This window comes from Mustelus asterias, chromosome 3, assembly GCF_964213995.1.
Source record: "Mustelus asterias chromosome 3, sMusAst1.hap1.1, whole genome shotgun sequence".
Lineage (NCBI taxonomy): Eukaryota > Metazoa > Chordata > Chondrichthyes > Carcharhiniformes > Triakidae > Mustelus > Mustelus asterias.
In genome coordinates, this window is record NC_135803.1 from 73,404,967 (window position 1) to 73,419,887 (window position 14,921).

Genomic DNA, 14,921 nt, shown 5'->3' on the forward strand with positions numbered 1-14,921 from the left:
GGTTGTAATATAGGAAACTCAGCAGCCACTTTACGCAAGCAAGATCCCGCAAACAGCAATGAGATAACGACCAGATAATACGTGAATGATTTTGATTGAGAGATAGACATTTGTCAGGATTCTGGGGGAATTTCCCTTCTTCTCATCAAAATGCGCCTTGGGATTTTTTTTTATGCACCTGACAAGACTGACAGGTTAACATCACATTCAAGAGACAGCACTTCCTATAGTGCAGCACTCCCTCAGTACTGCACTGGGTGCGTTGGCTTGGACTTTGTGCTCAAGTCTCTGGAGTGGAGTTTGAACTCAGAACCTCCTGCCTCGAGTGTGAGAGCCTTACCAATTCAGCCAGGCGTCCGTCCAAACCACAAATCCTATTGTTTTCTTACAGCCTTCTGGAGAATGGCGAGTTCAGTCGGGGCATTTCAACCTCTGAGGTGTTGGACAGGATTCCTTGCTCTCGGTCGTGCCCACCCCACTGCGAGTGAGAACAGAGAATTTGGCGTTCCAGCCAAAACTCCATTCACTTTCAGTGGCAGCAGAGAATCCTGGCCGGGGATGAGGACAGAGGTTTTCGGCGGTTAACTGCAATGGGACAATTTAATTTCAATCCAAGATCGGGAGGTCAAAGTGCAGTATCATATACATTGCTTAGTCTATTGGCTACCGAGAGAGAAGACACTCATTATCTTTATGTTAGGCTGGACTTCCTGGGGTTAGAGATAGATGAAAGGAGAGATTCCAGCCTAGTGCCAGCTAGCAAGAGGTGTTCTTCAGATTCTTTAATGATTTACGACACTTCTTGTGATCTTCAGTTCTGAAACCAGTTCCACCTTTGGGTACTGGCATAGACCTTGCTGATGGATGCTGGGTAATAATAATGGTGATGGTCATTGTTGCTTTCTCACAGATAATGTCCCTTCTTTTCAGCTTTGAGCAGCTGTGCATTAACTTTGCCAATGAGCACTTGCAGCAATTTTTCGTGAAGTGCATCTTCAAACAGGAGCAGGAGGATTACGTTCAGGAGAACATCGCCTGGCAACACATTGAATTCACCGACAACCAGAAGACACTAGATACGCTTGCGGTCAAGCCAATGAATATCATCTCCCTCATCAACGAAGAGAGCAAATTCCCAAAGGTAAGCTACCCTACTGGTCCCTCTGCCTGTTACCCGAAAGATGTTCCCTCTTGTGGGGAAGACTAAGACAAGGCGGGGTTATTCATTCCTTTTACCCATACTATAGGCATCTCTCTTCATTAGAGAGAGAGAGACAATTGGTTATGTATAGCTTGAGAGGCATATTCCACAAGTATGGGGCAAAGTGAGATGACAGGCCTCTATGAATTACCATAGCCAGTATAGGAATTGAACCAATGCCATTAGCATCACTCTGCATCACACACCAGCAATCTAGCCAACTGAGCTAACTGACACCCATAAAATTAAGGAACATAATTTCAGAATAAGAGGTCTACCTTTCAAATCAGAGATGAGGAGAACTTCTTTTCTCTCAGAGGGTGGTTAGGTGTGGCATTCTCTTTCCTAGAAAGCAGTGGAGGTTGGGTCACTGAATTTATTCAAGGCTGAGTTAGATAGATTTTTGATAGACAAAGGAGTCAAGGGTCATGAAGGTCAAGGAAGGTCGAGCTGAGACCACAGCTCGATCAGATATGATATTGAATGGCGGAGCAGGCTGGAAGGGCTGAATGGCCGACTCCTGCTCCTGAATCCTATGTTCCTAAGTTAACTTAAAACACGATTCACACAGAGAGACACTTTGAAGGGAGGCAACCCTATCTGAGCTGTGGAAATATTTGAGCAGCTCACGCAATTACTGTGGAACCCATCTGCTACAGAACCTGTCCGCTCCAGAACCCAACAGTCGGAGAACGGCCCAACAAATAAGTCTCATGTTCTAGAACCTGCCGGTCATAGAAATAGTCTGATCTCGAAACAGCCCACTAAAGAAACCAACAGCCAAAGAACCCAGCCATGAAATGACCCACTTGCTCTAGAACATGCCCACAATAGAATTTGCCCCTGCCAAAAACACCCACAGAAACCTGCCCACCCTAGAATCTGCCACACCCACCTGCTCTAAACGCTGCCCAGATTTCCACCCTATTCAAATCAATGGAATAACATCTCGGGCGTTTTCTTATGGGTGTTCAATCAACTCCAGCAGATCACCAGTAAGAGCCAAGGGGAGGCCATTTTCTTTCAAATTACAATCTGGACACCAATGTTAAAATTTCCCCCAATCACTACATGTGCTGCCATTGATCACCAGTAGAGAACAGGAGAGAGTAACAGATTAAACAAATCAAAATCCTGAGAATGAGAGATGAGATTTATAATCCAATTAAACAATGTCATTTCATCCTCAGAGTGGAGTGCAGATTGTTGAGTGAAAGGCTATCAGTCTCATCATTCACTAATATACCTCCCTTCCCTTTAAACAACTTTACCAAGCTCACTGTGCGGTGAGGGTAGCTGTATGTAACTACATGTAGATGTTGCTCTGAAGATGCAGCAGTGCCAGAATACTGGGAGGCCATTTGTCTCACTGTAGCACAACCTCATTTCATCCAGACCTATAAAATATAAGAAATTCTTTGAGTTTTCTGTGCCAAATAACACATTCTAAGGATAAATGGCTGGATGTACTCAGATTATCAGAAGGCATTTGATAAGCTGCCGCATCAACAGTGATTGCAGAAAATAAATGCTCATGGTGTAAGCGGCATGGATTGAGATTGGTTAGCTAACAGGAAACAGAGTGGGCATAAATGGGTCTTCTCTAGTTGGCAAGATGTAATAATTGGTGTGCTACAGGGATCAGTGCTGGGACCACAACCTTCTACAATTTATATAAATTATTTGATTGAAGGACTGAAAGTATGGTTGCGAAATTTGCTGATGACACAAAAATAGATAGGAAAGTAAATTGTGAAGATGACATAGGGAGTCTACAAAAGGATATAGACAGGTCACGTGAATGGGCAAAGTTCTGGCAAATATAACATGGGAAAATGTGAAATGGTCCATTTTGGAAAAAAATAAAAAGAAGCATGTTATTTAAATGGTGAGAGATTGCAGATGCATCCCTCTGAGATGCAGAGGGATCTATGTGTCCCAGCGTATGAATCACTAAAGGTTAGTATGCAGGTACAGCAAGTAATTAGGAAAGCTAATACAATATTGGTCTCCTTATTTAAGGAAGGATACTAATGCATTGGGAGCAGTTCAGAGGAGGTTTACTGAGTATTTCCAGGAATGGGTGACTTGTTTTATGAGGAAAGGTTGGAGAGGCTAGGCCAGTATCACTGGAGTTGAGAAGATTGAGGGGCAACTTAAGTGAAACATAAACAATTCTGAGTGGTATTGATAGGATGGATGTGGAGAGGATGTTTCCTCTTGTTGGAGAATCTCCAACCAAGGATCACTGTTTAAAAATAAGGGGTCACTCACTGAAAGCAGAGATGAGGGGGAACATTTTCACTGAAGGTTGTGAGTGTCGGGAATTCTCTTCCTCAAAAGGCAGTGGAAACAGAGTCTTTGAGTAATTTTAGGGCAGAGCTGAATAAATTCTTGATTAACAAGTGGGTGAAAGGTTATTGGGGGTAGGCAGGAATGTGGGGTTGAGGTTACAATCAGAACAACCATGATCTTATTGAATGATGGAGCAGGCTGGAAGGGCCGAGTGGCCTACTCCCGCTCCTAATTTGTGTGATGTTCGTATGTACGCAGCTAGCTTTTACACATTGACTGGATTTCTCCAGGTCCTGGGCAGCAATAAAAGCTTAGTCCATCAACCCACTGAACAATATCAACCGAGAGGGTTTTCACTCACTCAATGACAATCTGCCTATATCATTAATGCCAGTGTGTATGAATGTGGGTTTCTCCAATGTGTCACCCTTGATAGTTGCCTAGCGCTCTTGTCTATGATTCAAAGGTTGTAGGTTCAAAACCCACTCCCGAGATTTAAGGACAAATTCAAGGCTGACACTGGAGTGCAGTACTGAGGGGCTGCTGCACTGTTGGAGATACTATCTTCCAAATGAGATCCTTACTTGTGGATCTTAAGAATCCCATGTCACTCTTTTGAAGAATATATACATTTATGATTTGGGGACTATACAGGGCATAATTATGAAATTTACAGATGATACAAAACTTGAAAGTGCAGTCAACAGTGAGAAAGGTATTAAGATTTAGAGAACAGATATGCTAGTGGACACATCAGATGAAACTCAATGCAGAAGGTGGAAGGGGATAACATTTGGTATGAAGAATGAACAGAGACACAGGCAATTTTAAAGGGTGCACAAGAATAAAGAGACCTGGGAGTGTTTGCGCACAGATCACTGAAGGTGGAAGGAGAGATTAACAAGATTTCTGGATTCTGATATTGATAGAGGCACACAGTACAGAAGCCAGGATGTTATGCTGTACCTTTATAAAACACTGGTCAGGCCCCAGCTGCAGTATTGTGTGATTTGATTTATTATTGTCATATGTATTAGTATACAGTGAAATGTATTGTTTCTTGCGCGCTATATAGACAAAGCATACCGTACATAGAGAAGGAAAGGAGATAGTGCAGAATGTAGTGTTATAGTCATAGCTAGGATGTAAAGAAAGATCAACTTAATATGAGGTAGGTCCATTCAAAAGTCTGATGGCAGCAGGGAAGAAGCTGTTCTTGAGTCGGTTCATATATGTCCTCAGACTTTTGTATCTTTGTCCTGACGGAAGAAGGTGGAAGAGAGAATGTCCAGGATGCATGGGGTCCTTGATTATGCTGGCTGCTTTTCCGAGGCGGTGGGAAATGTAGACAAAGTCAATGGATGGGAGACTGGTTTGCAATTGGACTGGACTTCGTTCACGACCCTTTGGTCTTGGTCAGAGCAGGAGCTATACAAAGCTGTGATACAAGCAGAAAGAATGCTTTCTATAGTGCATCTGTAAAAGTTGGTGAGAGTCGTAACAGACATGCCAAATTTTCTTAGCCTCCTGAGAAAGTAGAGGCTTTCTTAACTATAGCTTCAGCATGGAGGGACCAGGATAGGTTGTTGGTGATCTGGACACCTAGAAACTTGAAGCTTTCAACCATTTCACTTCGTCCCTGTTGATGTAGACAAGGGCATGTCCTCCACTACGCTTCCTGAAGTCAATGACTATCTCCTTCGTTTCATTGATATTGAAGGAGAGATTATTATCATCGCACCAGTTCACCTGACTCTCTATTTTTTTTCTGTACGCCGTCTCATCATTGTTTTGAGATCCAATCCACTATGGTGGTGTCATCAGCAACCTCGAAAATTGAGTTGGAGGGGAATTGGGCCACAGTCATTGGTGTATAAGGAGTATAGTAAGAGGTTGAGGATACAGTCTTATGGGGCACTGGTGTTGAGGATGGTCGTGCAGGAGGTATTGTTACCTATCCTTACTGATTGAGGTCTGAAGGTTTGGAAGTCTAGGATCTAGTCACAGAGGGAGGAGCCGAGGCCCAGGTCATGGAGTTTGGAGATGGGTTTTGTAGGAATGATGGTGTTCAAGCTGAGCTGTAGTCAATAAGTAGGAGTCTGACATCGGTGTCTTTGTTATCCAGGTTTTTCAGGGTTGAGTGGGCACCACACTTTAGGAAGGACATGAAAACTTTGGAGAGAGTACAAGAGAGATTTAATCAGAAATGTTTCCACAGATATGGGATTATAGTTCCATGGATAAACTGGAGATGTTGTTCTCCTTAGGGTACAAGAGACTAGGAGAAGGTGATACACAGCTTGTTTACAGTCAGAATGGGTTTTGATAGGTTAATAAAGAGAAACTGTTTCCATTGGCTGAAAGGTCGCTAAGCAGACTTGAGGTAACGGCAAAAGAACCTGAGGTGAGATGAGGAAAATCTTTTCAACTCAACAAACGAGTGGTTAGGATTTGGAATGCACTCCCATAGAACATAGAACATTACAGCGCAGTACAGGCCCTTTGGCCCTCGATGTTGCGCCAACCTGTGAAACCAATCTAAAGCCCATCTAATCTACACTATTCCAATATCATCCATATGTTTATCCAATGACCATTTAAATGCCCTTAATGTTGGCGAGTCCACTACTGTTGCAGGCAGGGCATTCCACGCTGTTACTACTCTCTGAGTAAAGAACCTACCTCTGACATCTGCCCTATATCTATCACCCCTCAATTTAAAGCTATGTCCCCTCGTGCTCGCCATCACCATCCGAGGAAAAAGGCTCTCACTGTCCAACCTATCTAATCCTCTGATCATCTTATATGCCTCTATTAAGTCACCTCTTAACCTTCTTCTCTCTAACGAAAACAGCCTCAAGTCCCTCAGCCTTCCTTCATAAGATCTTCCCACCATACCAGGCAACATCCTGGTAAATCTCCTCTGCACCCTTTCCAATGCTTCCACATCCTTCCTATAATGCAGCGACCAGAACTTTACGCAATACTCCAAGTGCGGCCGCACCAGAGTTTTGTACAGCTGCAACATGACCTCCTGGCTCCGAAACTCAATCCCTCTACCAATAAAAGCTAACACTCCGTACGCCTTCTTAACAACCTTATCAACCTGGGTGCCAACTTTCAGGGATCTATGCACATGGACACCGAGATCTCTCAGCTCATCCACACTACCAAGTATCTTACCATTAGCCCAGTACTCTGTATTCCTGTTACTCCTTCCAAAGTGAATCACCTCACACTTTTCCGCATTAAACTCCATTTGCCATCTCTCAGCCCAGCTCTGCAGCTTATCTATGTCCCTCTGTAACCTGCAACATCCTTCCGCACTGTCCACAACTCCACTGACTTTAGTGTCATCCTCAAATTTACTAACCCATCCTTCTACGTCCTCATCCAGGTCATTTATAAAAATGACAAACAGCAGTGGCCCCAAAACAGATCCTTGCAGTACACCTTGCAGAACCCCAGGATGAACATTTCCCATCAACCACCACCCTCTGTCTTCTTACAGCTATGATGTGGAGATGCCGGCGTTGGACTCGGGTAAACACAGTAAGAGTTTTAACAACACCAGGTTAAAGTCCAACATAACAAAGTAACAACATAACAAAGATAACAAAGTTGGACTTTAACTTGGTGTTGGTAAAACTCTTACTGTTCTTACAGCTAGCCAATTTCTGATCCAAACCGCTAAATCACCCTCAATCCCATGCCTCCGTATCTTCTGCAATAGCTTACCGTGGGGAACCTTATCAAACGCTTTACTGAAATTCATATACACCACATCATCTGCTTTCCCCTCATCCACCTCTTTGGTCACCTTCTCAAAGAACTCAATAAGGTTTGTGAGGCACGACCTACCCTTCACAAAACCGTGTTGACTATCTCTAATCAAATTATTCCTTTCTAGATGATTATAAATCCTATCTCTTATAATCCTTTCCAAAACTTTGCCCACAACAGAAGTAAGGCTCACTGGTCTATAATTACCAGGGTTGTCTCTACTCCCCTTCTTGAACAAGGGGACAACATTTGCTATCCTCCAGTCTTCTGGCACTATTCCTGTAGACAATGACGACATAAAGATCAAAACCAAAGGCTCTGCAATCTCCTCCCTAGCCTCCCAGAGAATCCTGGGATAAATTCCATCTGGCCCTGGGGACTTATCTATTTTCACACTTTCCAGAATTGCTAACACTTCCTCCTTATTAACCTCAATTCCGTCTAGTCCAATAGCCTGTATCTCAGTATTCTCCTCAACAACATTGTCTTTTTCCTGTGTGAATACTGACAAAAAATATTCATTTAGTGCCTCCCCTATCTCTTCGGACTCCACGCACAACTTCCCACTACTGTCCTTGACTGGCCCTAATCTTACCCTAGTCATTCTTTTATTCCTGACATACCTATAGAAAGCTTTAAGGTTTTCCTTGATCCTACCTGCCAAAGACTTCTCATGTCCCCTCCTGGCTCTTCTTAGCTCTCTCTTTAGGTCCTTCCTGGCTAACTTGTAACTCTCAAGCGCCCTAACTGAGCCTTCACGTCTCATCTTTACATAAGTCTCCTTCTTCCTCTTCACAAGAGATTCAACTTCTTTAGTAAACCATGGTTCCCTCGCTCGACCACTTCCTCCCTGCCTAACAGGTACTTACTTAACAAGGACACGCAGCAACTGTACCTTGAACAAGCTCTACATTTCAATTGTGCCCATCCCCTGCAGTTTCCTTCCACATCCTATGCATCCTAAATCACGCCTAATCGCATCATAATTTCCTTTCCCCCAGCTATAACTCTTGCCCTGCGGTATATACCTATCCCTTTCCATCGCTAAAGTAAACGTAACCGAATTGTGGTCACTATCACCAAAGTGTTCACCTACCTCCAAATCTAACATCTGGCCTGGTTCAGTACCAAATCCAATGTGGCCTCGCCTCTTGTTGGCCTATTTACATACTGTGTCAGGAAACCCTCCTGCACACATTGGACAAAAACTGACCCATCTAAAGTACTCGAACTATAGCTTTTCCAGTCAATATTTGTAAAGTCAAAGTCCCCCATAACAACTACCCTGTTACTTTCGCTCCTATCCAGAATCATCTTTGCAATCCTTTCCTCTACATCTCTGGAACTTTTCGGAGGCCTATAGAAAACTCCCAACAGGGTGACCTCTCCTTTCCTGTTTCTAACCTCAGCCCATACTACCTCAGTAGACGAGTCCTCATCAAACGTCCTTTCTGCCACCGTAATACTGTCCTTGACTAACAATGCCACACCTCCCCATCTTTTACCACCTTCCCTGATCTTACGAAACATCTAAACCCCGGAACCTGCAACAACCATTCCTGTCCCTGCTCTATCCAAGTCTCCGAAATGGCCACAACATCGAAGTCCCAGATACCAACCCATGCTGCAAGTTCACCCACCTTATTCCAGATGCTCCTGGCGTTGAAGTAGACACACTTCAAACCACCTTCCTGCCTGCCGGTAAACTCCTGCGACCTTGAAACCTTATTCATGACCTCACTACTCTCAACCTCATTCATGACCTCACTACTTGGTAGTGTGGATGAACAGGGGGATCTGGGTGTCCATGTGCATAGATCCCTGAAAGTTGGCACCCAGGTTGATAGGGTTGTTAAGAAAGCGTACGGTGTGTTAGCTTTTATTGGTAGAGGGATTGAGTTTCGGAGCCAGGAGGTCATGCTGCAACTGTACAAAACTCTGGTGCGGCCGCATTTGGAGTATTGCGTACAGTTCTGTTCGCCGTATTATAGGAAAGATGTGGAAGTGTTGGAAAGGGTGCAGAGGAGATTTATCAGGATGTTGCCTGGTATGGTGGGAAAATCGTATGAGGAAAGGCTGAGGGGCTTGAGGTTGTTTTCGTTAGAGAGAAGAAGGTTAAGAGGTGACTTAATAGAGGCATACAAGATGATCAGAGGATTAGATAGGGTGGATAGTGAGAGCCTTTTTCCTCGGACGGTGATGGCTAGCACGAGCGGACATAGCTTTAAATTGAGGGGTGAGAGATATAGGACAGATGTTAGAGGTAGGTTCTTTACTCAGAGAGTAGTAAGGGCGTGGAATGCCCTGCCTGCAGCAGTAGTGGACTCGTCAACATTAAGTGCATTCAAATGGTTATTGGATAAACATATGGATGATATTGGAATAGTGTAGATTAGAGGGGCTTTAGATTGGTTCCACTGGTCGGCGCAACATCGAGGGCCGAAGGGCCTGTACTGCGCTGTAATGTTCTATGTTCTATGTACTCTCAGCCTCCTGTACACTGGAGCTACAATTCAGGTTCCCATCCCCCTGCTGAATTAGATTAAACCCTCCAGAAGAGCATTAGCAAATTTCCCCCCCAGGATATTGGTACCCCTCTGGTTCAGGTGTAGACCATCCCGTTTGTAGAGGTCCCACCTACCCCAGAATGACCCCCAATTATCCAGGTATCTGAATCCTTCCCTCCTGCACCATTCCTGTAGCCATGTGTTCAACTGCTCTCTCTCCCTATTCCTCTCCTCGCTACCACGTGGCACGGGTAACAAACCAGAGATAACAACTCTGTTCTAGCTCTAAGCTTCCACCCTAACTCCCTGAATTTCCGCCTTACATCCCCATCCCTTTTCCTACCTATGTCATTGGTGCCTATGTGAACCATGACTTGGGGATGGTCCCCCTCCCCCTTAAGGATCCTGAAAACATGATCCGAGACATCACGGACTCTGGCACCTGGGAGGCAACACACCAACCGCGAGTCCCTCTCGCTCCCACAGAATCTCCTATCTGTCCCCCTAACTATGGAGTCCCCAATGACTAATGCTCTACTCCTCTCCCCCCTTCCCTTCTGATAGGGATGTAGATTTAAAGACAGTCTTCAAAAGGTAATTGGATAAGTAATTAAAGGAGAAATAAGTTGGTGATAGAAGGAAAGAGGGGGGAGTGGGACTAACTGAATTTCTCTTTGAAAGAACTAACACAAAGACACAACACTTGATGGGCTGAATGGCTTCATGCTGTACTGTTCTATGATTCGTTGATTCTGTAAGTGCCGGAAATTCTGTTCAGTGTCCTGATTGATATTCAACATCATTAAGTAACTGATGATCAGGTCATTATCACATTGCTGCTTGTGGAATCTTGCTGTGCAGCTGTATTTCCTACAACAGCAACTGCACTTTGGAAAAGTACTCTATTGACTGTAAAGGACTTTGAAAAATCTTGAGGTCTTGTAAGTAGCTACATGAATCCAAATCTTTTCTTTTCCACAGGGTACTGACACCACATTGATAAACAAGCTGAATAATCATCATGGCAAGAGTATGATCTACGTCCCTCCTGTCAGCTCTCATAGCACCGTGTTTGGCATCATTCACTTTGCTGGAGTGGTTTACTACGAGTCTGAAGGTACTTTTCAAATCTATTTTCATTGTCTGGTAGCTACTAGCTGCCCTAAGTGAATACAGAGCTGGGAGAATTGTGGATGATGTGACTCTTTTCCAACAGCAAGAGGTAAAAGATTGGAAAATAAGACACTGGCTGGTTCACTAATGTCCTTCATGGAAGGAAAGCTGCTGTCCTTACTTAGACTGATCTGTGCATAACTTCACTGCCACCTCAATGTGTTTCACTCTAATGTGCCCTCTGAATGGCTCAGCAAGCCACCAGATGATCCCTTCTCAGGGTAACTATGGATGCTAATCTTGCCAACAATGCTCACATCCTGAGAATATTTCTTTCAAAGCCCTCCTGAGACAGAAAAGTAGGAGCTAATCAATCCGGGGCTCATGTGTTCAAATTCCAAGTTGTAAAACAAATGTAATGAGTTTGTGGGGTAGCACCATTAACAGGTACATATTTTTGTACAAACCCCTAACTGGCTCATTGCTGTCCTTCAGGGCTGGGAACCTGCCAGCCTGGCTGACATATGACTCCAATCCCACACCAGATGGTCAACTCAGTGACCTCTGAGGTGTTTGAGCAGCCGCTGGAGGGAAAGGCCCATCATCACGTTCTCCAAGCAGCAAGGAATGGACAATGGACAATTATCAGCATTAACTATATCCTGAAAGCAAATGTTTCTCCTGTTCCTGATTCTAGTCAGTGCTGATAAGGCTTGCTTCAAATATGGCTCCTTCCTTTGGGATCTAAACCACATTGACATATCTTTTGGTACAAATGAACATAGCCACAAGCATCAGAATGTCTGCACTGTAGACGTTATGTAGAAATTCAAGAGCTCCAACTACTGTGAAGAAAATAGAGAAGTGGGTGGTGGTGGGGGTGAGGTAAAGATTGGCTTATACAAGTTTCATGCAGCATGGGAGGAATGATGAGATAACTGACCCAAAAGACACACACTAAAGAGGATGGATGACTTGACCTGAACTTTAAACATGAAGGCTTGCCTACAAGGAAAACCAAGAAATACCTTTGTTTCACATATTGGAAACCTGCAGGCCTACCTGATCTCCAGCTACTGGAAGCCTGCTCTTACCTACAGAGCACAAACTACTTGGAGCCTGAGCCCACAGAGCACCAGGTACTGAAAGCCTGGGCCTACACCTGACCGCCAGGTACTGGAAACCCGGGTCAACACCTCAGCCCCAGATACTGGAAGCCTAGGCCTACACTTGAGCCCCATGCAGGTAGGTACTGGAGACCCGGACCTATCTAAGCCCAAGGTACTGGAATCCAGGGTTTGCACCTGAATCTCAGGCACTGGAATCCAGGGTCTATACCTAAGCCCCAGGTACTGAAAGCTTGAGCCTACATTTGAACTCCAGATACTGGAAGTCTGTGACTACCTGAGCCCCGAGTACTAGAAACCTGAGCCTATACCTGAGCATCAGCTACTGGAAGCCTGGACCGACTGAGCACCAGGTACTGGAAGAATCTACCTGGGTTGCAGCTGGTTCAGAGGTAATGTGGTTGAATCTAGGCTTTACCTGTGATAACTGGAAGGAACAATGGCCTACGATCTATCTACTCCAGGGAAGAAAAGATCTACCTGAAGTTACTATTGCAGAAAAAGTTATGGAGGAAGGTGAAATGAACCAGGGAAGTGTTATGGTCATTCCCTGCTGTTGTGTGGAAAATAAAATGAATGCAACCTCACCCTGAAGCTTCCGCAACATTTCGCTGAACATGTTGAAGTGGTTTAAGTGGTTGAAGTAGCATGGTGGCACAGTGGTCAGCACTGCCGCCTCACAGCATCAGGGACCTGGATTCAATTTTCAGCTTGGGTCACTATCTGTGCACGTTCTCCCCGTATCTGCTGTGGGTTTCCTCCCACAGTCGAAAAGACCTGTTGGTTAGGTGCATTGGCCATGCTAAATTCTCCCTCAGTGTACCAGAACAGGCTCGGGAGTGTGGCAACTAGGGGATTTTCACAGTAACTTAATTACAGCGTTAATGTAAGCCTACTTGTGACACTAATAAGTAAACTTTAAACTTAAATGGAGGTTTATCAGTCCCTTTCGCACATTGCTTAAATTCCCTTCATATTGAATGTCTACTCTATAACCGTACTCGAATGTGCTCACGTTCAGCCCCTCTCACCATGGGAGGAACCTTGCTGTTATCAGTGTGTGCCGGGCATGTGAATCCAGCCGCTGAGAAAATCCAATGTCTCTTTCTAATTGAATTCACAGGTTTCCTGGAGAAAAACAGAGACCAGCTGAGTTCCGGCATCATCCAGGTCGTGCAATCTTCCAAGAACAAATTCCTCAAACAAATCTTCCAAGCCAGCTTTGCATCAGCATCAGGAAAGCCAAAGAACCATAGGCAAATTCTTCCTGAAGGTTCCATCAAGGTGACTAAACTGTGTTTTAATTATGTTCACCTCAACTAATCCTTGTTTGTAATGTTCTAATTATGTTGAGTGTTGTGGGTTTTAACAAAAAGAAAAGGTGTGATTTGCACACGTAGACTTCAACTAACAACAGATTTGTTGCAGGAGTCAATCCCCGGGAATAAACTGAAAGGAAAACAGCAACCTCTGCAACACCCCAATAACATCGCCGTCAAATCATGTGATCAGCTCTCAAAACAATTTGCAACCTTTAAAAATATACAACACTGTTCACTCCTAAAATACAATAGGTCAGTTTCTAGAATGATGTCAGGACTACTTTCACTCCCACCATACGAGCTGAGGATAGTCTGTACTGTTCCCAGTAAACTGCCACTACAGATCTGAACTCTGCAGTCCTGCCACATCCAGTGGTGGACAACTAAACAACTCACCAGAGGAGGAGGAGGCTCACAAATATCCCCATCCTCAATGATGAGGCAGTGCAAGGGAGAAGGCTGTTGCATTTGTAACTGGCTACAGCCAGAAGTGCTGAGTGGATGATCGGCCTCGGCCAGCCTTACAGATGTCAATTTTCAGCCAATTTGATTTACTCCATGTGATATCAAGAAGCAACTGAAGGCATTGAATACTGCAAAGGCCCTGACAATATTCCAGCAATAGTGCGGAAGGCTTGTGCTCCAGAACTCGCTGCGCCCCCCAGCCAAGCTGTTCCAGCTACAACACTGGCATCTACCCAGCGATGTGGAAAATTATTCAAGTATTGTGCACTTAACCAGCAGGACCACTTGGCTCCTGACCTCATTAGTCATTGTAGTCCAAGCATAGACAAAAAAGTTGAATTCCATTGTCATGGTGAAAGCAATGTTTTTGACATTCAGGCAACATTTGACCCAGTGTGGCATCAAGGAGTCCCAGCAAAACTGAAGTAATTGGGAATCGGGGGAAAACTCTCCACCGATTGGTGTCATACCTGGCACAAAGGAAAATGGTCCTGATTGTTGGAGGTTAACAATCGTAGCCCTAAGTTATCACTGCTGGAGTTCCTCAGGGTAGTGTCCTAGGCCCAATCATCTTCAGCTGCTTCATCAACGACCTTCCTTCCTTCATAAGGTCAGAATTGGGGATGTTCGCTGATGATTGCACAATCTTCAGCACCATTGGTGACTCCTCAGATACTGAAGCAGTCCACATCTAAATGCAGCATTCACTTCCAGCGGCACCTGAAAATCCCAGCCACAAGCGAGGACAGAAGATTTTGGCCCATATATTCCAAACTCTTTCAGAAGTTGCCTTTTCAAAGGGAAAGGAACCATGTCAGACAACAGAGATTTTGTGACACAGGGTAGCTCTAATCCGAAGCTCTGGGTTCGAGTCCCATCCCAGGACTTGATGGCCAAGGAAGGTGTGTTCGTAGTCTGACCAAATAGGTTAAGTATCAAATGATAAATTCTCCCAACACGTCAGGCTGGCAGCAAGAATGGGATAGCTTCCTGGTCACCCATGTGATGGAAAGAATGTTGGAGCCTCGATCATCACTATCCATAGCTCCAGATCACAACATGTATGCAAAAGTGTATGTTGCCAGTCAGTAATTTGGATTCCCACCAC

General features: G+C 44.5%; 1 protein-coding gene across 1 annotated transcript in view; it reads left to right on the forward strand.

Annotated features, from left to right (window-relative positions):
- LOC144491833 (unconventional myosin-VIIa-like) overlaps window positions 1–14,921 on the forward strand; it is a 162,924-nt gene that overhangs the window by 23,850 nt on the left and 124,153 nt on the right. Inside the window, exons 12-14 of the mRNA XM_078210126.1 lie at window positions 931–1,141; window positions 10,768–10,903; window positions 13,150–13,310. Of these exons, the coding sequence (XP_078066252.1) occupies window positions 931–1,141; window positions 10,768–10,903; window positions 13,150–13,310 (508 nt within the window). The remainder of the gene's footprint in view (window positions 1–930; window positions 1,142–10,767; window positions 10,904–13,149; window positions 13,311–14,921) is intronic.